General features: G+C 51.4%; 10 protein-coding genes across 10 annotated transcripts; 3 read left to right on the plus strand and 7 right to left on the minus strand.

Annotated features, from left to right (window-relative positions):
- Nucleotides 1-16: 16 nt before the first annotated feature.
- On the minus strand, nucleotides 17-1,900 carry BDW70DRAFT_139695 (PP1-complex regulatory subunit GLC8). The gene is made up of 4 exons (XM_073737460.1): nucleotides 1,655-1,900; nucleotides 1,377-1,590; nucleotides 605-1,307; nucleotides 17-549 (listed from the first exon to the last, which is right to left on the minus strand). The coding sequence occupies exons 2-4, from the start codon at nucleotides 1,414-1,416 to the stop codon at nucleotides 435-437; spliced, it is 858 nt and encodes a 285-aa protein (XP_073594282.1). The 5' UTR covers nucleotides 1,417-1,590; nucleotides 1,655-1,900; the 3' UTR covers nucleotides 17-434.
- Nucleotides 1,901-2,135: 235 nt separating this feature from the next.
- BDW70DRAFT_79630 (uncharacterized protein) lies at nucleotides 2,136-7,172 on the minus strand. The gene is made up of 3 exons (XM_073744883.1): nucleotides 5,575-7,172; nucleotides 5,414-5,523; nucleotides 2,136-5,340 (listed from the first exon to the last, which is right to left on the minus strand). Exons 1-3 carry the CDS (start codon nucleotides 6,847-6,849, stop codon nucleotides 2,235-2,237), a joined length of 4,491 nt encoding a protein of 1,496 aa, XP_073594283.1. The 5' UTR covers nucleotides 6,850-7,172; the 3' UTR covers nucleotides 2,136-2,234.
- Nucleotides 7,173-8,648: 1,476 nt separating this feature from the next.
- On the minus strand, nucleotides 8,649-11,008 carry BDW70DRAFT_79642 (putative chromatin assembly factor 1 subunit A). Its single transcript, XM_073744884.1, has 3 exons — nucleotides 10,132-11,008; nucleotides 8,945-10,071; nucleotides 8,649-8,890 (listed from the first exon to the last, which is right to left on the minus strand). Exons 1-3 carry the CDS (start codon nucleotides 10,804-10,806, stop codon nucleotides 8,791-8,793), a joined length of 1,902 nt encoding a protein of 633 aa, XP_073594284.1. The 5' UTR covers nucleotides 10,807-11,008; the 3' UTR covers nucleotides 8,649-8,790.
- Nucleotides 11,009-11,288: 280 nt separating this feature from the next.
- Nucleotides 11,289-13,390, minus strand: BDW70DRAFT_139705 (uncharacterized protein). The gene has a single exon (XM_073737461.1). The coding sequence runs from the start codon at nucleotides 12,796-12,798 to the stop codon at nucleotides 11,719-11,721; it is 1,080 nt and encodes a 359-aa protein (XP_073594285.1). The 5' UTR covers nucleotides 12,799-13,390; the 3' UTR covers nucleotides 11,289-11,718.
- A 933-nt stretch (nucleotides 13,391-14,323) lies between these two features.
- Nucleotides 14,324-15,752, minus strand: BDW70DRAFT_169295 (CaiB/BaiF CoA transferase family protein; the record flags this gene model as incomplete). Its single annotated transcript, XM_073742649.1, has 2 exons — nucleotides 14,324-15,641; nucleotides 15,692-15,752. The coding sequence occupies 2 exons, from the start codon at nucleotides 15,750-15,752 to the stop codon at nucleotides 14,560-14,562; spliced, it is 1,143 nt and encodes a 380-aa protein (XP_073594286.1). The 3' UTR covers nucleotides 14,324-14,559.
- On the minus strand, nucleotides 15,631-17,082 carry BDW70DRAFT_169299 (WW domain-containing protein). Its single transcript, XM_073742650.1, has 3 exons — nucleotides 16,537-17,082; nucleotides 16,389-16,474; nucleotides 15,631-16,301 (listed from the first exon to the last, which is right to left on the minus strand). The coding sequence occupies exons 1-3, from the start codon at nucleotides 17,051-17,053 to the stop codon at nucleotides 16,056-16,058; spliced, it is 849 nt and encodes a 282-aa protein (XP_073594287.1). The 5' UTR covers nucleotides 17,054-17,082; the 3' UTR covers nucleotides 15,631-16,055.
- Nucleotides 17,083-18,589: 1,507 nt separating this feature from the next.
- Nucleotides 18,590-19,120, plus strand: BDW70DRAFT_161581 (uncharacterized protein; the record flags this gene model as incomplete). Its single annotated transcript, XM_073740995.1, has 2 exons — nucleotides 18,590-18,642; nucleotides 18,919-19,120. The coding sequence occupies 2 exons, from the start codon at nucleotides 18,590-18,592 to the stop codon at nucleotides 19,118-19,120; spliced, it is 255 nt and encodes an 84-aa protein (XP_073594288.1).
- Nucleotides 19,121-19,179: 59 nt separating this feature from the next.
- Nucleotides 19,180-19,689, plus strand: BDW70DRAFT_161582 (uncharacterized protein; the record flags this gene model as incomplete). The annotated part of the gene is made up of 2 exons (XM_073740996.1): nucleotides 19,180-19,241; nucleotides 19,302-19,689. The coding sequence occupies 2 exons, from the start codon at nucleotides 19,180-19,182 to the stop codon at nucleotides 19,687-19,689; spliced, it is 450 nt and encodes a 149-aa protein (XP_073594289.1).
- Nucleotides 19,690-19,937: 248 nt separating this feature from the next.
- Nucleotides 19,938-20,917, plus strand: BDW70DRAFT_139710 (uncharacterized protein). Its single transcript, XM_073737462.1, has one exon. The coding sequence runs from the start codon at nucleotides 20,018-20,020 to the stop codon at nucleotides 20,858-20,860; it is 843 nt and encodes a 280-aa protein (XP_073594290.1). The 5' UTR covers nucleotides 19,938-20,017; the 3' UTR covers nucleotides 20,861-20,917.
- BDW70DRAFT_139711 (uncharacterized protein) lies at nucleotides 20,918-22,647 on the minus strand. The gene has a single exon (XM_073737463.1). The coding sequence runs from the start codon at nucleotides 22,539-22,541 to the stop codon at nucleotides 21,021-21,023; it is 1,521 nt and encodes a 506-aa protein (XP_073594291.1). The 5' UTR covers nucleotides 22,542-22,647; the 3' UTR covers nucleotides 20,918-21,020.
- Between the last annotated feature and the right edge of the window lie 359 nt (nucleotides 22,648-23,006).

The following is a 23,006-nucleotide window of genomic DNA, read 5'->3' on the forward strand; positions in this document are numbered from 1 at the left end:
ATCACATCTAGACCACTTCTTTTTCAAGACTAGTCTCATGGATCCGGTCGTACGATCCCTCATGATTTGTGAATTTTGTTGCGACAGGCTACAGGCCCTCCTCTCCTGAGTGCCAAGCTGTCATTATTATAGCTAGACCCACGGGCTATATATAGGTAGATCAATACGTAGCTCCTGTGATTCATCGCAAAATAATTGTGGATAACATCGTTGACCTTGTATATTTGAAATGCAAATGTCAACTGTGCTCAACAGGGAGAGCAAGATCTATCGAAATTATTCAGGAAGCAGGAGAAAATCAAGCCACATAGATAAGTATCTTGAAAAAACGACACTTATTCATCACTCGTCTGCTTGTCAACATAACTCAAAGCGCTCGGGAATATACAAGAGGAAAGTCAATCTCAGGTTTTGGCGGCATTATTATCGAAGGCTCACTTGCCTCCGTTCACATATTGCTGCGGAATCTGCGGCATGGGAGGCGGAGCAGCAGAGCTCGATGCTCCTTCGTCGTCGTCATCGTCCATTTCGTCCAAGTCCTCGTGGTGCCTGTCATGGTCAGCATGAGTACACACTTTGAGGAGAAAAGGGGGCGGAGACATACGCTAGAAGCTCTTTGATATTTCGCATCTCATAATGCTTTTTCCGCTGCTCCTCAAACTGCCGATGCTTCTCCTGCGCTTCTTCAGGCGACAAGCGCATATCCCCGTTGGCCTCGCTGGCATCCGCACCAACAACGACATGCCTATCACTGCGACCAGACTCACTACTCAAGCTGCGCGCACGCGTAATTCTATCGCCAGCTCCAAGATGCGCCCCGTGTGAAATCTCCTCCTCGGGCTCTCCCAACTCCAGTTCAGGAATGTCATCTTCGGAAACCTTCTTGTGTGAGGCTGGCGAAGAGCCTTTCTTATTCTTGTCTAGCTCATCCACAACAACGCCCTGCGCATTAATCAGGCTCTCCTGCGCTTCTGCAAGCCTCATCTCCTCCTCATCCTCGGTGGGATCATAGCGCGGGGCATACGGGGTCTTGGGCTCATCGATCTTCATCTTCGCCGTCTTCTCCTGCTCCGTTAGGTACAGGTTGGCCTCGTCCCACTTAAGGCGGGGCGAGACGTCGTCATGGTGGCCGTGGGCGCTGGCGAGAGAAGTGCGGCGCGAGGAGGCGGAAGGACGACGACCTGCGTTTACAAGGGTATTTTGCAATGTAAGTTCCTTAAAATCTGCCGGCGGTGGAGAGGGCGTATGGTGAGAGTCATTAGGTGCAACGTGGAGTAGCTGTTGAGAACTAGAGTTCTTGAGAATACCTAAAAGCGCGTTAGTTAAGTATTGTGGAATGAATATCAACGGCCATATAGGTATGAGATGATATTTACCCTTAGGTCTCTTTGGAGTCGCTTCGGCGTTCTGTGCCATTCTATCAAGGTGAAGCGGGGTGTGTATAGTCGAGCCACGGAAAGGATTGTTTCCTGTCGACCCTTGTCCGTTCAATTTACAACCAACGGAAAGATGGATAAGCTGACGAATGGAACAGGAGATCTATAAGCAGGGGAAGCAGGATCGGGGAAGCGCGCGATGACCTGTTTGTACCTATATACCAGAGCCCAAGTCAGCTGAAGGTCTAACCGCAGAGCTGAAATCAGGTCGCATTCACCCTCCTGACTCGCAAAACAGGTACTGTAGCCACAGCTCAGGCAGATGACCAAGGAATCAGAAGGACTTGGGTATTATCTCAGCCTGAAAGTACTTGATGACCTAAAGTAACGCTCCTAGGATCGAGAGATGCCAGAGCCGAAGTCGAGGAGCACATGTTTGGCTCGTCTGATTTGGCACGTGGGGCGAGATGGATGACGTCGTGCCACCTTAGGTAAGCATGTTCTATGACTCGAGAGCACATACGCTACAATATCTTTAATCAAACATCTTTATTGCTTTCCGAAGACCCAATGAGGTATAATACTCGCAAAATAAAAAAAAAGGGTACTCCTGGTATAGAAGCCAAATTGCCACCCAAAGCCAAGCCTTGTATGCTGTAATGTAACAAACAACTCATGCTCTGACAGCGAAATCCCAGTACAGCTACATGTCAAGAACAAAAGATAGCGAGAAGAAAATCACTGCTCCAAGATTAGTGGAAAAGTAGCACGGAATCACCAAACATAAGGCTTCGCTTCCGAAATGGTATCAAAAAGACAAGGAAGAGCAGGTGGAATCAATAAACGAAGTAGAAAATATTAAGCAATAGACTCGAACTCCTCGCGTTCACGAAGCCGGTTCCGCGCGAGCTCGTCTCCCCCGTTGGCCGAGAGCTGCATCCAGTGCAGTGCTAGGCACATGGTATGGGGGTCCGATTTGGAGTCCTTGTCTCGGCGGTACATCATCTCCGCCTTGAAGGTATCTCTTAATAGAGTGAGGGGGAAAGTGACTCGGGGGACAAGTTCGGGGTGGGTCAGGTAAAGAATTGCTAGCTCTCGTTGAGCGACTGGGTGGCCTTCCTTTGCTGTGATGATCCACATGTTGGCAGCATCCTTCATTGGATCACCTACGCGAGAATGCACATCCAATATGTGTGCAGGATGACGACGGGTTAGTTCTTGGGAAACTATCTCATCCGCAATTTCCACCATACTATGGCAAACCTCATCCTTCAAGCTTAGTGCGGCGAGTCCAAATTGCAGGAAGGCAGTACCGCTGTCCGTTTTGTTTAAAGTGTCGATAGGGACAAACGCCGAGATGAATTGAAGATCGCGGAACAGAGTCTTCGGCTTCATGTCGAGGATGATTTCTCGGAGTGCTTCAACGATCTGCTTCTCGGTAGGTAGTGAATAGTCAGATGGCCGCGAATCAAAGATAATAGACTCGGCAGGAGGAGAAGTCGGCGTGAGCAAGGGGTCCTTTTCAGGTGGGCGGCGAGAACGAGGCTCGGAGAAACTGCTTCGCGCATTGCGCTTCCTGTGGATTACTGACATGCGTCTTCTATAAGGCGAACCAGTTGCAGAGGGAGATAAAACTTGATCATCGTTGGCGGTGGTGATCGATGCAATAACCAAGCTTCGAAGGTCTCGAAGTGCGTCAAGCTTGATAAACGGATTCCCATGACGGGAGAAGACGTCGAGAAGGCGACGAAAGACAGTCCTATATGAAAACGGAGCATTTCCCTCCATACTAGTAGATTTGACATCTACAGTCTCTGTAAAAGAACGATCTCTAGTCTCCCGAATAGAAGGGTCAAGAGATCTGCTCCTCCGGGAGGACGGGACGCGAGGAGTCAACGGACGGGCCGGTCGTTCATCACACTCAGCATAGAAACGTTGAATGCGAGATCTTTTCCTCATCTGAGTTTGGATCCTCTTCTGATCGAGTACATTGCTAAACCAAGCGTCTGTTTCAGTTCCACAACTCCATACCGGCGAACCAAGGTCGCTTAGAAGTAAGCTTGTCAAGGTTTTCCTTATGTCATTCAGGAACACAGTCTTGCCATTTGATTTCCGATCAGAACGTCGAGGTTGCTGCACAGCAGTGTCGCTAAGCATAGACGGAGGGCGAGAGTAGAGACTGGACGCGCTGGGGGGGTAATGAGCATGCGGAGGCGGGGTTGACCAGAAGGTGCTGCATGAGTCCCCGGTAGTTGTGGATGGCGCTCTATCACCAAGGATGGACGACGTGTCTGTGCCAGCCGCTTGTGACCTCCATCGATCGGAATCAAGGCTCTGGAAAGAAGGTTTGAGGTTTAGCCGAGGGGGGTCCTGTCTTGAAGTTTCTTGCGGACGATGGACAGTGCTTGCAAATGAGGACGCAGGGTTGACAGAGTCATCACCGGCCCCGCTAAATGACCGCAGGCTGGATGTAAGGCTAAAAAAACCTCGGTTACTGGATCCTTCATATTTGGTTCGTTCTTTGTGGAACAGTTCACTGGCCCATAGCACTGGTGTCTCTGCCATGGTTTCTCCAACCAGACGGTTGATACTTGTCCCGACCTCATAGCAGAAGCGGTGAATTCTTTCTTCACCTTTGCAGAAGTTGTCGATGTTGTTATGGGCCAACCACTTTCGGATTAATTCAACTTGTTCATCTGCAAGCTTGGTCGGGCCTGCTTGGCTACTGGGAGCTTTCATGACGTTCATGATTTGTAATTCGGGTTTTTGTAGTAATGTTCCACCGAATGATCTAGCGCCATTACGAGATCGAGCATCGTTCTGAGCATATCTGTGAGCGTACGGCATGGTCTTCAGCGCGAGAGCAACATGCTTGGCTTCTTCATAGCGTCTAGAGTTTCTCACGTCAGTCATGTACCACATCTTGTTTCGAAGTCTCGCCATAGTTTTCATCATATCCTTGACCGTGCTCTGAAGCCGTCGAGTATGGCAGTCGATAGCGACAAAATCAGCTTCGCAGCGCTCGATGACAGAGCTAGATGCTTGGAGAGAGCGGACGCAAGCGGAGTGCATTGGTCCCAGGATCCAGGAGTCATCGACGGGTTGGATGGAAGAGTTAGCGACACTGCGGCGTAGCAACCGAGCAGCATTCCACCAGTAATGGGCTCCAATAAAATCGGATTTCTGATGGCAGTATGCCATGGCGCTATTAAATCGGTCTTTGAGTGACAGAGCATGTGTCTGCGGGGAGCGCCGGGGCAACTGTGACTCAACACGGTCGTCCGCGGGATGTTCTAGAATGAGCTTCACAATAGCTGTCTGCAGCGCTTCAAAATTGTCTTCTGTGCCTAAGTTGGACGGGCTGCCATCATCGGCAGGAAAGCTCTCCGAAGCGTTGGTTTGACTATCTGGAAACAGGCCCCAGGCTAGGCGCATTTCATTTCGCGAGACGGTGAAGAGTGTCCATTCCTCGGCTGTAGGGGGTTCCAGATGAGTGCGCGTGTCATGCTCGCCTAGGTCAGACAACTCGAACCGAATTCTGTCAGCCTTTGAGCTGATATTGCTCTCCTGTGTCGAGAAGAAATGCACATCCGTGGGGAGAGAATTCTTCGTGGAGAAAGCTGGCCGAGGGGAGAAGGGTACAGATCCGCGATAGAACCCTGGTTCAAACGTAGATATGCCATGCTTGTCCGGTTGTGATCCAAGAGGCGATAATGAAAGTCCTGAGGAGGGCGACTGGGTGTACGCCGGGGAAGGGGCGGTGGGAAAGAGAGCATTCAACAAAGTAAGAACGTCTGCATTAGAAAGCATCAAAAATGCCGTAGAGGGAGCTGGCTCGTTAGGGAATGCCGCAGGAGTCCCAGGTGAAATAGTGGTGGCCTTGCTAGTACCGTCGCGAGTAACATGGTTAAGCATGTTCTCAAAATGCTGCCTGACCGTAGGACGGGCCATGGGGTATTGATGCCTGGTAAATATTTGTTAGCGATTATTATCATTAGCAAGAAACCACGGCGATGAACTTCATGTCAAAGACGCACATCGGGCGGAGGACCGCAAGGGCCTGCATGTAAGCTTGGTAGCCGACTTGACCCAGCAGCTTGTCTCTTGCATCTTTCTTGATATAAAAATCAAGTAAAAGGTCGTGGCCCTATTAAGGTGGTCAACGAATGCCAATTGGAATATTGGAGATAGCACTAACCTCGGGATAGGTTAGAGCTCCATAGAGGAACTTGGGAAAGAACCACTGTCCAAATAAGAAATCCAAAAAGCGGTCACGACAGTCCTGGCGGTCTAACTTCTGCATAATGGCCTTTCCCAATTGTACAATTGACCGGGGTAAACCGGCATCCGGATCATCTAAAAGTTCGAGCAATGCGTCCACGGTGGAAGCGAAATATTCCTCTGCAACCTCAGTTCTTAATGGGTCTATTGGGTCCATATCATAGCCGGGCGGGGGCTCTATATGCTCCAAGAGGAATGCACCAGTTTGAAGGATGTCCATCAAATAAAGCTCAAACTTGGGCTTCGCTTTCCAGTCACTACCAGTGGCCCAGAGCGTCAGGATGTGGTCGATCAGAGCGTACGATCTGTTAGCACCGTCGGCAATGAGCTTCGCGCAGACCGAGGACCACATATCCAAACGTAGCTGTGCCTCCGCGGCGTCCGAGTCCAGGGAAGCTGCATAGACATTGAACAGCAAGGTAGACAGGGGATCCGTTCTTTCAAATGCCAAAACACGGTCCTTGAATGGAATGCCAGATGCAGGGACAGTTTTCGAACTCAGACTTGGAATCCTGGAACGGGACGAAGCTGGGAACGAATCACCGCCGACCTCCCAAGAGGAAACAGAGGAAGATATCAAAGCAGACAGCTGCATAGGAGTCAAGCTGCAGAGTTTCTCAAACACAAACTGGGGATCCGTCCGGACAGATTGCAAAATATCAAGAAGGTCGGCCTGCGACTGGGGGCTCAGCTGACAGAAGAAATCCGGAGCGCGGTCAAAGGCAGACTCGCGAGAGCTTGGCCAATCCGCCGAATCGTCGGGCTGGCAAAGGTAGCGTTGGGCCACCAAAGAACAAGGTTCCTGAAGATCAACCATTGTGTGGTAGAGAGCGATGAAATTGGCCTTGTCGTCGTGCTTGAGTCTGTCAACCAATCCTCGTCGGACGGCAGCTCCAAGACGGAGCAGGCGCGCTGAGACACCTATTGACACCTTGGTAGCATGGAGGCGCTGTTCCAATTTTCTCCTGCGCGCTTGCTTGTGCTGGTTGTAGCGGTAACGACCGGCCAACTCCTCGAAGGAAACCTTGGGGCGCTCTTCCACCGACATGGGAACGGGTTTCCCGCTAGATGCTGTTTCATCCTCGGAAGAAATGGGTGTTGAAATGTACCGCCAACTCGAGCGGTCCGAGTCTCCAGACTCACCTGTGATGTGACTCGAACTCGAGCGCGGGGATAGCTGCACATGAGACATGCTGGCAGTCACGTCAGCGCCAGGAGGTGCAGGTTCACATGGCCGGGTCGTTTTAAGAGCGGCGGGGAGCAGGTCTGATGATAAAGCAGTAGAAAAGCGTTAGGAGTTGAACATTGCGCAGTCGTCGCAGGGAGAAGTTCATGCCCAAAGGCGAGCTTATCGCCGAAAAAGGGGGGCGGAAATGCAGATGGATGGTTCCAATAAGATGCGCAAAATCAAAGGAAATGATTAGTGAAAAAAGCACGTACTGCTCATAAAAGCCAAGGGGGATGAAAGACCATTGGATTGGGCATCGAACATGATGTTGTTGCCATGGGCAGTCGTCAGTAGTGGACCGCTTGGCTTGGATGGCTCAGAAAGGGCGGGAGGAAATAATGGGGGTTGTCGATTAGCGTTATCACATGGCTCCTCTAGAGAGGGCGTAGACGGCGACGGACGGGTTTCATGAGGGTCTGGACTGGAAGGCAGTCGAGTCGACACGGTGAGAGTCTCCAGGGTGAGGTTGATGCGACGGGAGCGGGGAGAGGGCGAGAGAGAGAGAGAGAGAGAGAGAGAGAAGGAGAAGTAGAGGAGCAAAGGGCAGAGGAGATGGGATGAAACCAGAGGCGGAAGGGACAATAATAATAAGTGAGAAAGACAAATGGCAGTCAGAGGAGGCTAAAGCAGGGCGGGCTCTTATTGGCAGTGTATATACAAGCTGCACTCTCTATCTGACCAAGCAGACGGGGTAAACTCCGACCGAGTGCAGGACAGCGCGACAAGTGGCGAGTTGCTACCGAGCGGGGAGCTGAGCGGATGACATGCAGAACTGGGTTCCTTAAAGAGAAGAGAAGAGAGCGAGAGCGGAAAAGCTGGAGACTGCAAGTGCGAGTGCACTTCATATGGGGATGCCAGCAAATCTGAGGGGAGCATGAGCTGGCAGGCGGTGACTGGAATCGGCCGCCTGCATCTTATTATGCTTGCTATACCTTCCTGGGTTGTATACAGAATGAGCTGCGAAATGACTACTCGGAGCACAGTAAATACCGCCCAGTGGAGCAAGTCCAGCGTATTCAGATGGTTTTCTTCATAAACACACCCTCCTATCAATAATAACAGGCTGACGACTGACGAGTGACAATAATTCTCATCGATCCTCTGGACTCAAACAGCTGAACTGACCCTCCACTGTGCTACATGAAGAACAAGCTGATGCGTTGGCAGCGCATGCATGAAGGCCTTCCGCTCTCCTGATTCGTCGCCCGCCCCCCTCTGCGCCTCTTGCTGTCCACCAAGACCATCCATCCAGAATTTGAATGCAATTATAACCATGTCCTCTCATTCTTGCGTTGAAACAAGATCGTCTCCGACGAAACATAGTTGTCGCTGTCCCGGCTACCGTTGAAAGTCAAATTACCTCTACCAAGGTCTTACGAGGGACTCAGCTTTGATCTAGTACCCCACGGTCCCAAATCTTTCCTGTGAAGTGGAATCAATCAGATGTATTAATGGCAACTGCATGTGTCCTCGTAAATCAACTTCATCTCTGGCTCCTTTATGTATATAGTAAGGGTAAATATGTTCGCGCCTGTCACCGCCAAATCCCTCTCATTCTCGCATCGGTCATCGTAACCGGCGGGGTACACTTCACGTCCTGCGCTGTGTGCCCCTCTTCTTAAAAGCGCCAGGTACCACTTCCTCGCTGGACGTTCTGTGCGGTCTAGTCAAGCGGTGGAGGTCTGTAACCGAAAGGAAGCTGTCATGATTTTATACAACCATCCGCTCTTTGACGGGGTTGCAGTCACCCAAGACACAGCAGTAGACCGTAGTCGCAGTATTGTACCTAGTTATATCGCTTAGAAGCCAATGATAGTGGCGTTATCATGTTCATCGTATCTCTCGGCGAACGCGACAGTCAGGACTCGACCATCGTGATTGTTTATTGAACAGACGAATCATATTCTACTTGCAGACCCATTTCTTGTCGGCTTCCTTTTGTCCAACCCGCGTTGCGACCGAGTCTAAAGTGTCCTTAAGGACGTTTTTGGACACCTTCGGGAATCTAGGCAAGCTGGTCAGCTGATTAGCTTCGTTTAGGGTCAAACCGCGCTCTTACCGTTTCTTCAGGACTTCGACCAAGCCAGTCTTCGTTAGATCACTTCCTTCAACAACGGTCTTGAATTCTCCGAGTTGGTCTGGCGGGAAAGCCCGTTTAGGGTTGACAGGCACCTTCTTCCCATTCTGCATGGCCATGGATGCCGGGTCCCGTGTTACCGGGTTCACCGTGTGATGGTTCCAGGTTGGACGTTGTCCCAAACCGTTGACGTTGGTCAGCCCAGGTTCTGAAGCCTTGGGAGGCTTGTACCAGTACGACGAAGAGAATGGGTCGATTGGAAATGTAACAGAGGGTAGAATGATCTCGAGTTTGTAGGCCTCCAATTCTGAATCAGACCCCTCGTCCTGCCATTTTATGCCGGTGCAAACTGGTTCAAGATCGCCCACAAGCAGACGTCGTTTACTGTTCGCGAGGTGATCATCCTCATCGTCGAGAAACCCATCCATATCTTCATCCCCATCTTCACTACCCTCCTCTTCTTCCTCCGAGTCTAATTCTTCTCCTTCTTCTGCATCCTCCCATTCTGCTTCAGAGTCGTAGTCATAATTGACCTCAGGTAGCGCGCGGCTGAAAGGGTTTCGCATCAACTTGGTAGCCGCCTCCTTGGAAAGCTGCTTCGTGTAAGTTCCCTGGTATGGTGGTCGTACATCTTCCCCAAATTTTAATGATTTCATCCGCACTTGTTTTAATGATTCCTGAAGCCTACGAGCGGCTTCCGCAGTTTCTGGCAGATCACTCAAGTTCTGCATCTGAAGCAAAATATCCCTGACTGACATTATTTGATAGCCACGTCTCCTTTTATACGGCATTAGCTTGAACAACTCAGACGGTCGGAAAGTCAGTTGTTCAGCGGACCCGCCCCTTAAGAGCGAGTCAATTTTCTCCTGTAGATGAGCCAGTGCTGTGGCATCTCTCTCAAATCTGTGCGGAGGTGCAAGTGTCGTATTTGGGTGTAAAAAGAAATCTGGAAACTCCCGCTCGTAGTCAGAGAGTTCACGAGGTCTATCAGACGAACGAGCAGATACCCCGTCACCTGAAGCCTTTTTTGGTGAGCCGTCGACAGCTGAAGAAGACTGCTCAGTAGAAACCTTGGGTTTGACGAAGAACGAATTCAGCTTCATTTGCGCCTGCTAGGTGTTAGCAAGTCCCCTGGCTTTCGTCAATGATCAATGGACGATGGAACCTACCCTTTCCTTCTTCAGTTTTTCTTCGTCTTTCTTTCGCTTTTCTTCCTCCCTAGCAGCTCTCTCCTCGTCCCTGGCCTTCCTCTTCTCCTCTCTCTTCTTTCGCTCCTCTTCCTTTTCCGCCTCTCGCTTACGCTTCTCCTCCTCTTTCTTAGCTCTCTCTTCATCCTTCCTCGCCTTTTCCTCTAACTTCTGACGCTCCTTTGCTTCTTTCTCCTGCTGCTTAGCTTCCCGCTCAGCGGGCGACAACTTCCTCTTTTTAGCAGCGGACGGCGCATCCGCCTGGGATTGAGCCTGCCCCATGTTGGTAGTAGGAATAGATGTGTTTCCTTCCCCAGTATTAGGATGCGCAGGAGCTGCCAGTGAGGCAGTATTCACAGTGCTGTGTCCATCCTTCAAGCCCGAAAGATCGGCACCGTTCTCTTTGTTATCTGTGTAAACTGGGATTGGGTTTCGCCCTTGGGTCGCGGAAACCTGAATCACAGGAGTCGGGCTACTGGGCGCGTCAATTTCTTGAGCGGATCGCTTTTGTCCGGGGGACAGGTGCTTGGACACGGTGGTTTGCGGTTGGGTCGATGGGAACGGCGGTACGCTTGTTGCCGGTGCTGGAGGTAATGCTGGTACTGGAATCGGCGTGGACGGTGACCCTGAACTGGCATCCGGGACGGAGACTTGCATTGTGTCCGATTTTAGCGATGGTTTGGGAAAAGGGAGAACGAAAGCAACGATTCAGGAAGGGACGATCAGGGCTCGCCCGTGGCTCTCGCACATCAAAACAGTTCAAGGGAGGGTACCGAGTTCAAATAACTCAATCAATCAAAACCAGGCAATCCTTGAAACCATCAATGAATCATTCAACGAGTGGATGTAGCCTCAAATCAAAGTGGACAAAAGGGCATGGGCCGATCCCGAGAAGAGTGTCCAGACGCGTTAATTGAGAAAGCCACGCGACTCGCGCCGGAGGCACCAACACGTGATATTATGTAACCCGAGCTGCCTAAGTATAGTACCATCTTAATTCCAGTATAAGATTCGGTGTTATAATTATAGACTTTCCAAAAGCTTTCCTATACAGACATGCCTGTACTTCAATCGCTAGGAAGCTGTACGGGCACCAGTCAGAGGAGGGCTAGGGCGAACGACCCACGAAATAAGCATAATGATAAGACTCCAAGGCTCAACATTGTTATGTAGGTATATGAGTATGTATGTACAAGATATTATTATTAGTAGTAGTACCTCTTTAAGATGCCCAACCGGAGTCTAGAAACCGATGCATGGAGCACATTCGGAGTTGATCGAGCGCCATCCAAGGTAGTGCTAGAAAGAGCTACTGAACAGCATACATCTCCTCGTAGTCTCGGATGGTAGTACAATGTTCTTTCGCACATCCTTCAAGCGGAAAGTAACATTGCGCTGATCAGAGAACAACGTCGATGCGGGCGGAAGAAGGTCAATGAGGAAAGTAAACAAAAAAAGAGAGAGCGCGGCGCGGGATATCAGATGCGGAGACAGAGAATCGGTAACATTCAAGCATTCAGCGATTCATGCGCCAACAAAAGGTGGTATATGAAAGAATCAGCACCAGTCCTAATCGCTCAGATCTGGGTTGGCGACAAAGAGTCGCACGTTGGTCATTGAGGTTGTCCTATCGTCCACACTACCTCGGCGGCGAAGATCGGCTGCTTTTTTGGCCTTTTGCTCGGCCAAAGTAGCAGCACTCGGCGCACCCATATCCCCAACGGTACCGAAACTATCTTCCTGCTCACTGTTGCGACTGTTGGTTGTGGCACCATCCTCCTTGGCAATGTTGGTATCCTTTTGCTCCTCAGCTTTGTCCTCAGAAACTCCTGGAAGATCCGTCTTTTCGTTCGGTGGCGTGTTACCGCTGCTCGCTGTGTTTCGTTGATAGCCGCTAGGATAACGATGGCCGCTGCCGAGGGAGCTCCGGCCGCTTCCTGTCCGACGATACGGAAAGTCCCTGTCGCTGCGGGCATCGTCGTCGGCATCGCCCACCTCGTTGGCACTGAGTCGAACCGGGACGGTAGCGCCAACGAGCGCAGAAGGAGAGAGCTCCGTAACTTTGTTACCATGCTTGCCCTTTCCACTTCCGAGTGTACTTGCACGCCCAGCGCCTGCACCGTGAACTTCGAGGTATGCTCGCTTCTTATCTACTAACTTCTGTTGTCGCAATCGGGGATCTTCCGCCTGCGCACGGTCACACCAGACAGTTGCCTTTTGCCGGCGCAACAAAGCCACATAGCTCATCTGAGATCCAGCGGATCGCGATGACGTGCTCCGCCGTACATCCCCATTGTTTCCTGTGGATGTGGTCGAGGTGGTTGCACTTGACAAGCGCCTTGCCAAGGGGTTATATGGAACGGTCATACTGTGTTGTGGGGACGGCCCGGTAGTATACGGCTGCTGTGGGTGGTGATGCTGGGGATGCCCTGCATACGGCAAAACGTTCGAGGAGTTCGTTCGGTTCCGGCTGTGCGCAAGCGAAGCAACAGAGGGATGTGGGGAGAGTTGTTGAGCCTGTTGGTGAGGCTGGTACTGTTGTTGTTGGTATGCATTATGATGATAGGCCTGAAACTGAGGCCCGGAGTGCGCAGAAGGAACGGGCTTCCGCGAAGGTATTTGATGCATCGGCAGCCGATAGTCTGTCATAATGGGCGACTAGAGCTGGACACTGGCCATGTAGGCCCAAGCGATACAGTTAAATGGAAGGGGATATTTGCTTTTTAGCAAGCTGGTCGAAATTGAACGGAATAAGGTTAAATGTTACGAAGACCCAAGCGCTTGACGTGGTTTGCAACACAACTCAATGGAGGCCGACAAGTTACCGGTTCGAAAGTGAGCGGCTGCTGGCGTCGTACGAGTCCCGAATATGCGGATGGAAAGGACAGAGAGACAGGGTATGCCTCGCAGGGCGCGCAACGTGCGATTAAATGAGCACGAGCAGGCGGCCGCAAGGAAAAGCAAGTAGCCAAAACGATTCGCTCCAAGGAGTTGGGCTGCCAGAGATCAAAGGCGAGACAATGGGGAGGGACGGCGGCTACCTAAAGCAAGCCGTTCTGAGTACTTGAGCCGGAGGGACAAAAGGGATGGCAGTAGCGGGTTTCGAGCAAGCAATTGCAGGGTGATAAGATAGCGTCCCGATTATCCCAAGGGGGAATCAGAAGTCAATATATAAAGCGGGCGCTGCAGGGCATGGAGAGAAGAGACAATGGGAGGGGAAAACTGCACTGCTGGATATGGCGGAGAAAGGAACGGCGAAGAAGCAGCTAATGGATAGCGTACGAAAACGGTACTGTATGGTACGACCTGCACAGCCACGTGAGCCATCATAAGGCCGCCGCGTATCCGGGCCCCACGCGCCTTTCAACTACCGTGGCTGATACTCAAGTCGTCCTTCGTACGGAGTACACTATAGAGACAAACATTCCACTGATGTGGGACGCAGTCAATTCATACTTTCTCTGTTTGCACGGAGCTACTACAGGATACTCCTTGTTGATTTGAGATTCAGATTCGTGTGGAGAACAAGCCACCCTGCGCCACAATACACAAGCCACATTACCTTACCGTTTCGGAGGCTACTCTGTACTCAGAGCGCTCCGTGGAGCGTACCTGATTTTCCTCTTACTTTCCAAGTATCAAGTGTGCCCGGATTTATGCCACTTTGTGATCTCTTCTACTTCAAATTATGACGTCGAACCCCACAGTCGCCCCGAGAATTCTAGCATCAAAACGATGAGGGTTACAGACAATTCCGTCGTCCCGCTTAAGGGGAAGGCTAAAGCGACCCGAGCTCGTATTGACAAGCAGAGCTCAGCTGGAGGATTCAGCGCCTCCGTCTCGCCGTCTCGTGCTCGGCGACTAGACACTGGGAGGAAAACTTGGAAGATAAGCTGGAGAATGACGTGAGCATCCACTAAGATAACAGTGGTGACCATGACTAGCGCTAGCAGAAAATGGTTCAGGGAGTGAAGCGAATCAGTCCTCGCAAGTGCAGCATGTGTTGAGTTACATCGAGTCCGAGGTTCCGAGTTCCAAGTTGTAACCCTTGTTCGACCGTTACTTTCTCGCTAGGGATGGAATGGCGCGCTAAGACATCATTTTCAGCTGATCTGGGCTTCTCTATAGAGTAGCTACGTTGAAATGTTCACTGTCCATTTGTGTCCTTCAAAATCAATCATCAATTTGTGGCTCTGTCTTGTGATGGTGTCCATGAGACAACAGAAGGGGCTCTATTCCCCGCTATTTGTGTCAGTCGGACCGTGGATCGGATCGTGCACCGCACCAGAAAGAGTAAGAACTCAGAAGTTGTACCGTACGAACAACTACCTAGGTACATATTACATTTTGACTTTGAAGCTTTATATGCCTGCGATTGCAAGTTACATCAACTAAGTACTTGGATATACGCTACAACTTGGATTTGCCATCGGTCCTTACCAAAGCCCCATCACTCCTCACATCATATTCCCGACCCTGCTCCCACCCCAACCATATCTTCAGCGTCTCCCTCCCTTCAGCTCCTGGCTTAAGTATCCCCCCGGTCCATGCGCCATCGTCCGCAGCGATCGGCCGGGCCGGGGTATCCGACAAGTGCACGATCGGGCGCTGCTCAAAGCCGGCCTCCCGCAACTCCGAATGTTCCAGCACTGGGGTCGCACACGCATCCGTCCCGTCAAATACGGCCTCCCATTCCGCACGAGTCTTTTCCTTAAACCGCTTCGTGAAGGCCGCCCTAAGCGCAGGCCAGTTACTGCGGTCTTCGCGTGACGGCAGTTCATCCGGTTGAAACCCTAGACCCTTAATCAAGGCCGCGTAGAACTGCGGCTCCAATGCGCCGACCGAGAAGTATTTGCCTGTGTCCTTAGTCTCGTATGTATCATAGAAAGGGCTCCCGCCATCAAGCATATTCGTCCCTCGGGGGCCGCTCCATAGCGGCGTCTGCATGTTCAACCGCGGCATGGTCGCTAGATACGCGGACCCGTCAACCATGTTGGCTTCGACGACTTGGCCTCGGCCGGTTGTCGCACGCGACAATAACGCCAGTAGAATGCCCTGGAAACAGACGGCGCCCCCACCGGCAAAATCTCCAAGGATATTGCCTGGAGCATAGGGTTTCTCGCCTGCGCGCCCAAGCATTGACAAAACGCCAGATACGGCAATGTAGTTGATGTCATGACCAGCCATGTCCTTATACTTCCCGTCTCGCCGGAACCCGGTCATCCGAGCAATAATCAGTCGCGGATTCCGCTTCAACAGCACATCCTTAGGTGAGAGGCCAAGGCGCTCCAGCACCCCCGGGCGGTAGGGGTCGATTAGGACATCGGCATTCGACAGCAATTCGAGCAGAAGTTTGTGGGAGGCGGGGTCTCTTAGGTCGAGGATGATGGAGGACTTGCCGCGCGTGAGCTGGTCGGCGCTGATGGATTTTGGTCGGTCAATACGGAGCACCGAGGCGCCGTAGTCTGCGAGTAGCAAGCCGGCAAATGGGCCTACAGACTATCAGTAACTGCGACCATAGTTCACTTAAAGCGTGACGAACCGGGCGCTAGGCCAGCTAGCTCGACAACGCGGAGACCCGCGAGTGGTAATTGTGTTGGCATTGTGCTTGATATACTTCTCCGTGAGCGCCTGCAATTCACAAAAGCGTTCGCAACAAAGTACTCCCTATATAACTTATATAAACCTTGGTGGTGGTTCATTCTTCAACCGAGGTCCGGCCACGTGCGGGGAATATCTATCTACCCCGGACCGTGGGACAAAGACCCTCTTCTAATGAGTACCGCTCTATCGAGGCTGATCATCGATATCGGTCTACATGCCAAATATTCTATTCTGCTTTCGTCATTCGCTTTGTTTGCCAAGACACCGCAATCTCTCAACTATGATATTCCCGCCCGCGCCCGTCAGTAGCCATCCTCGTACGCCTCCTCCTTTCCCTCATCATAGGCATTCTCCATATCGTCCCCAAACTCTTCAACATTATCAACGGCATTGTCAAAATCGTTCTCGATATCATCTCCGAACTGTTCAATCTCGCCGACCTTTTCGCCAGTCCATTCAGCGGCGTTCTCGGGGAAGTCCTCAACGTCCTGGACTGCATCGTCCACTTTATCTTCGACCTTATCGGGGATCTGCTCGACTTCGCCGACCTGAACACGATACAAACCAGTCAGCTCTTGTTAATATAAAGTCAAAGCGTAAATAGGTATGAAAGCTCAACAGGGAGAAATCCGTACCGTTTCTCCAGTCCACCGCGCCGCATCCGTAGGAAAGTCCTCTACACCCTGCTCAAACTTGTCTTCCTCACGCCGAATGTCGTCACCTATTGTGGGATTGCTTAGAACCAGCCTAGAAGACTTTGAGACAACGTAAATATTAGCATACCTAACTCCTCCGCCTCATGCATCGCAATCGCACCACCAATCACACCCACAGCTGCACCAGCCGCCGCACCAGCAATTGCTCCCCCATGGCCTCCACTCTGCTGCTGCTCCTCATACTGCCGCTCCCCATAGTAACCCTGCTGGGGAGCACCGCCGCCAAAATATTCTTGCTGAGGAGCAGAAGCGCCATAATAGCCCTGTTGCTGCGGTGGGGGGCCATAACCACCACCGTAACCACCTCCGCCATACGACGAAGCGGCAGCAGGGATCTCCCAAGTCGTCTCTCCGGTCTGTTCATTTAGATAGTAGTAGCGCTGACTGCGTTCGTCCCATCGTGGTACCCAAGGGTAGGGAACCTGGGGTGCTGATGGAGGGGCCGAGGGCGCTGCGTAGCCGGAGCCCGAGCCGTAGCTGGGGCCGTAGCCGGAGCTCTCAGGTTGCGGTTGGGCTTGAGCTTGCGAGGAGCTGCCCTCGAGTTTCTCTTCGATAATGCCGGTGATGAAGTCGCGGAAGCCCATATTGTAAAGTCGTGTTTGGGGATAGTGCGGGGAGGGTTGATGTGTTACTCCTAAAGTTATCCACGACTCGACGGGACTTCTTCGGACAACTAAGACTCAAGAATGAGGGGCTGTGCTGTCTGCCGTGCAAATTAAGGGTCCACCAGGCTAAAACAATAATAGGATGGGGCCAGGGGAGTCTTTAAGCTTCTGCTTTCTACTAACCTGTGGGTCTGTTTTACACATAGCGAAGTAGTGGGACAATATATTGGCCATCTCGCCAGTAGAGTCCTCTCTCCCATAGTGTCTGACTGCATTCACACAAGTAAAGCCTAGCCGGACTCCTTTACCACCGTACTATTCTGGCAGCTTTCCATAGTTAATGTTGGCGCGCTCTTCCGTCAGCTGGGTATTTGGTATATTTGGTTCCGGCAGTCGGCTCGTCCCGTCTTGGCTGAGCTTGTCTGTGTGGCCAATATACACCGTGTAAACGTACCGAGGGATTGAGCTGCCAGCGACACTAGGAAACAGACTGGGAACTATGGTATTTGATATGATCATGCTCCTACCAATTCCGACTATAGTTTCTCATAAATTCGCAATATCACGTCGAAGAGCAAATAACTTACCCAGAGGCATACACTAGATTCTAGGTGCGTACGAAGACGAACTTGGGTTCTTTTCAAGCTGCAAAGCTTCGCTTATATTGTTTCTTATCAGCCCATTTTTGTCAAGGCTGCCTCACTACCACTCTTTTTGGCTTTTTACCGTGCCCAGATCTTTTGGACAAGGCCTGCGCCTCCAAGCACCGCAAATCACCTCGTACAACGTTTAGGGTGAATGAGCTCATATTTCGACAGTATTCCAACCGAGGCCCTTGACTTTTATTATAAATGTATGCTTTGTAGACATTGGTTCAACTTAACGTTGCCACATGCTTGAGCAGGATGTACGATACCAAAAAACAAAGCAGGGAGGAGACTTGCGAGACAATTCTTACTGAGCACAGCGGTGGGTAGTTCTGAGCATACTTTTTGAGGGTTGTTGTAGCGCACAGTGCGATCTCTCGGGAACGCGTGATAACTATAGTCCTTAAACACCATGAGTTGGCCGTATTATCAGAACCAAATTCCATTAAAAACTGCCGCCCATTAAGCAGTTCAACAAAATTCTGGCAGGCTTCTGACTTGCTAACTCGCAGAGGGACTCGTCGCTAGACTTCGAGCAAGCGAAGTTTGACGTGATCAAAGAGCGACGGGGAAGAGCTGCCGAACTTTTTTGCAGACACTGGAAAGCTCCACGTATCTTCTTCTCATGGTTGTCGTCTCACTCGTTTGGTCAAAGAGCTCGCTGGGACGTTTGACGGGTTGGTCGTTGTGGTTGCGTTGGTTGTTGAAGGACTGGCGGGCTGTCCCTGCAAGTGTTCTTGTAAGCAACAGCCAAGATCTCCAAGCTATACTTTCAAGCTCTCTGCTTGCAGCACCTTTTGTGGCGGGTGTATTTCAAGGATGTTTGCAGGCTTGGTCTTAAGAAGGTGTCCGTGAAGCAATGGTCAGCATGGCTTACACGGCTGGGCGACGAGAAGCCAATTTAGAATTACACCAGCCCATGTATCAATCAGCCAAATAGCTTATTGTAGAAGAGCAATTTGCAACTGAGAGATTCTGAGCTTGGAAAGTGCCTGCAATTGCCGCAGAATCGTCTTATCATCTGCCAGGTGAGAGGAGCTCATGTAAGCAGAGATAGACATGGAAGTGATACCTTGGCTGTGCGGCCTTTGGTTATGATCTGAGCAGCGGTTGCGTTTCCTGAGCTCTGGTTTCAGGGGTGCGTACCAATATCGCCTAGGTACCTACCAACCATCTGTCTTGCTGATACAGTAGCAGCTACCCTCGCAGCAACAACGCCACTTGGATCAAGAAATGGGCAAAGCAATACGCCGCAAACTCCATCATCCGCGGCGACAGTAACTGGAACAGACTCGTAGCCGCTGCGAAACGCAACGCCGTCTACGTTGCACTGGGCTTTTGTGAGCGCGAGGGTGACTACATCTACATGGCCCAGATTGATCCTAAGGAGAGGTCCTGATCCACAGACATAAATTGCGCCCGCCGGGTAAGGAGAGGGATATTTGGAGTGATGGTACAATGGACGAGCTCAAGGTCGTGGAAACGCCCTTTGGCCGCGTCGGGCTGTTGGAGTGTTGGGAGTAAGTTGCTACCCTACCTACACCTTTTCCAGCTCGCATTTTAGAGATGATGGTGCTTAGACACTTCCACCCATCCGTGACCTTTCCGATGCAAGCACAAGCCGAAGCAATCCACATCGGCGCATTCCCATACGTGCCTGACTATGGAGCGGCAGGAACAGAGTCTTGGGAGGCCGCAGAGGCGAATATGGCCACGGCGTCTGTGTATGCTACCAACAGCGGAGCGTACACGCTTATTCCAGTTGTTGGACGAGCTGCGGCGTTTTACCCGTCTGGTCTGGAGATGGCGCATATCTCGGCAAACGCGTCGTATACAGAGCATCCGTATTTGCTTGTTTCTGTGAACACCACGGGATTTGCCAGTATTCAGCCGTCCGTTGAGGGGGAGCAATCGCGGGGTGTGTTGGAGCAGATCCGAATGGCTGGCCGGAGGATGTGCCGAAGGTGATCGGGGAGTTCACCAAGCGGGTTTTGAATTCTGCCAATGATCTCTGAGACTCAGAGATTCAGCCCTGTAAAAGTATACTAGATGACCTCGGTTGGGAATATCCCTGGTTTTGCCACTTAGGGTTAGGCCTGTCTTGTTGGTTTATATACTGTGTAGATATTGCAGCCTTGGTGCCTGGTCAGATCGCCTGACTTTACTGCGCCCCACGGTCTTTCTCTTTCCTTTCTCACCAACTTTGCTCTGCAGAAGTCTTCTCCGCTTCCATCATGCTCACTCAGTGACCTGAGCCTCGAGGTGCTCGAGGACCCTTTTACTTACTCTCTGATTCATGGTAACAAACGCCAGCGACACCATCTGTGCCGCACTCGACCATGGCGGGGGTGTTCGCTTCGGTCCCCAAACCTTTGCCATCTACTCCTGCGCCCCGCTGCCGCCGAGTTTCAAGCGGATCAGGCGTAATGCAACTCTCCACGCCCAGATGACCAGACTCGCGGCAAGGATCTTTAAGACGCTACCCGTCTACGTGGGTCTGCAAGATACCGATGTGGCCGAGCTGGCTTCCCTGCCGGTGCCGGTATCAGTGCCCCGCGGCCAACCGATGCCCCCGATCAGGGCCAACGCAATCAACCCTGGCTATCTTCCTTGGTTCCTGATCAATGCGGCGACATTCAAGAAACACTGTGTGGTTGGGCGGAACTCGGCGGTGGAGTCGTTGCTGATCATCCTGCAGCGACCCTGGTGTGTCCTTGAGATCTGCTGTTGCATCGAAGCTCAGACTATCGGTGCGGTGCTAGTGTTCGCTAAGTTGGCAGCTCAAATTGACCCCAAGTCATACGAAGCTGCAGTGCAACTGTTGTCTCATGAATTCCGGGTGAGGATAGAGCCGTTGAGGAGTTCAACTAGTATCCTCATCTCTGGCGGCACCGATGACATGCTATTTACATCCCAATGCTCGGAGAAGGCAATATGCGACATATATGCAGCCGCGACTCTTGTCAGCTCGTATAATTCGTTCTGGCTGCCGTTGATATGCTGCTGCGCTATTGACCTACATCTGTCTTTTTCTCATGTCGTGAGGAGGATTCGTGATGATGCCGGAGGGTTGGATGGCGGGATGAACTGGATTGAACTGCATGGATGTCTTGTTAGGAGAATAGGGGATTGGATCTAAGTATATGCCACACATCCTATGATTGTTATGAAACCACAATATATCGCCATGGACCATATCCCTATACAACTGTAAAAAGAAGTCGCGAGAATAGAGAAACCGTCTTTCTCCCTTTCTGCACCCCTTGCCATTCTCATTCCGTCAGCAGCCTTACCCCTCCCTACATAGTGTTCTCTTTCTCCATACTGGCAATCCACTGCTCTACGGCATTCTCCATCTGACTGCTCAACCTGAGAGCCAGATCTTCTGTTCCCCTCCTCGCAGCCATCTTTGTCTCCCCCTCCTTTCCCTCCTCAGCTATCTCAATCGCACTTTTCTGATACTCCGCATAGTAAGCCGCCATCTGCTCCCTCAATTTCATCTCGTCTATTCCGCTCCGCAACCCACCGTCGCCTTCAACCTTCCGCTGAAACGCATTAATTCGAGCCAGGGCCGGCTGCAACGCTCTGAACGCCGGCATGTTCGGTAACAGCCCCAATCCAATCCAATCAAACCCTTCAAGGCGACAAATCGACTGGACCGCAATCGTGGCGTCAATGATACTCTGTGTCCGCTTCTCTCGGTCCGTTAACAAGGCGTGCGGAACACCACCCTTGGCTTTCGCTTGCAGCCACCGCGAGATCTTCGTCGCGATGATCTCCGCCACAGTCGCATACACCAATACAGCCAAAAACGCAAGCTGCAGATATCCATGCATATTGACCATACACGCGATGGAGGAGAACGCTGCCAGGGCGCCGGTTACCATGAAACTCCAGTGCAGTGTTGATTGTAGTGTCGTGGGCTCGTATTTCCACGTCGTGCGCGCCCATGCTTCCATGTTCTTTTTGGGCCCCTTGAAGATCACCGTCCCTCCTTCGGGACGCTCGTAGGCAGCATACCGTGGGGTCGTATCTTGGTCAATTCGTGGGGTCGAGACGTGCACCATTGGCAGAAAGGTGATCAGCGCCGAGGCGATCCAATGGCTACCGTATAGGAAGAAGAGCGTAAAGGCCCAGATGTCCGCAGCCAGAATGCCGATTAGCATCGCGGCGAGAATCATCGCCCCGTTAATCAGGATGAGGATGTACAGGCTTAAACGAGCGGCCATCCACCACCCCAGCCCAGGATCTTCTGCTAAGCGATTGCGTCGATCTTTCGCTATAGCATGGTCATGATCACGACCATGAACATCACCCGCCACTTCTTCATCCCCAATGTAGATAACCATAAAGTCGTTTCCCGGGTTCAACTCCCCACCGCGGAACGAGATCAGCCCACCCAGCCATCCATTACTGAAATCCAGCGGTAGCTCACGGAAAACAAAATCTGAGCGGACAGGGATCATGCTGATATATTTTGCGCACATCTTGATTGGCGCTTCTAGCGACTTCGACGGTAGTCCCGATGTCACGTACTCAACGAGCATCTGAATAGCCGGTAACGTGCCTCCGACCATCGACATATGCGGCCAGTGGAACGCGTCATTGTCGAACTGGACATAGAGCTTTGCGGCACTAGCAGCAGCTCGTGGGTTGTGAAGAACGGCTGCGACGCCGAGAGGGTCGAAGGAGACGGTACTCTCGTTGCGGAGGGTCGCTTTAGGTCCTTCTGAAGAGAATGGATACTTGGCTTCTACCAGCCCCGCGAATAGAGACACGGCCATGGCCCGGAGCCATGGTTCTATCGCAAGACGCGGCATTGCATCGCGTAATGAGCAATTGGGTTCAAATGAGAAAAATGTGGACGAGACGAAGCAAAGTGATTTATTATTTGCTGGTGCTTGGCCAAGCTGCAGAGCTGCGGCTGAGCTGTCAGCACCAAACCGTTACAGGTAAAGACTGACAATGTTCGAAGGTGGGGAAGGTTTACATTTTGTATACAACTAGAGTGTTGGAAAGACGTTTAGACGATGGAGTCTTTTGTAATTACAGCAAAATATAACAGCAGGAGAAGGGAGAATGAGTATAATGTAGCCTCAACATACATATAGCTTTATAGTTTTGGCTTACATCTGATTGGGTAAAGTATACAACCAGGGGCAGCCTTCCAAGATTCGTCTACGAACCAACCAGAAACCTTTCAATTTATTACAAAATTGAAATATAGATCGTTTATCTCAATATGTAATAGGCGATACATGGATATACAAGAGCCCGACTCGGAG

This window comes from Aspergillus foveolatus, assembly GCF_047715535.1.
Source record: "Aspergillus foveolatus strain CBS 279.81 unplaced genomic scaffold BDW70scaffold_38, whole genome shotgun sequence".
Lineage (NCBI taxonomy): Eukaryota > Fungi > Ascomycota > Eurotiomycetes > Eurotiales > Aspergillaceae > Aspergillus > Aspergillus foveolatus.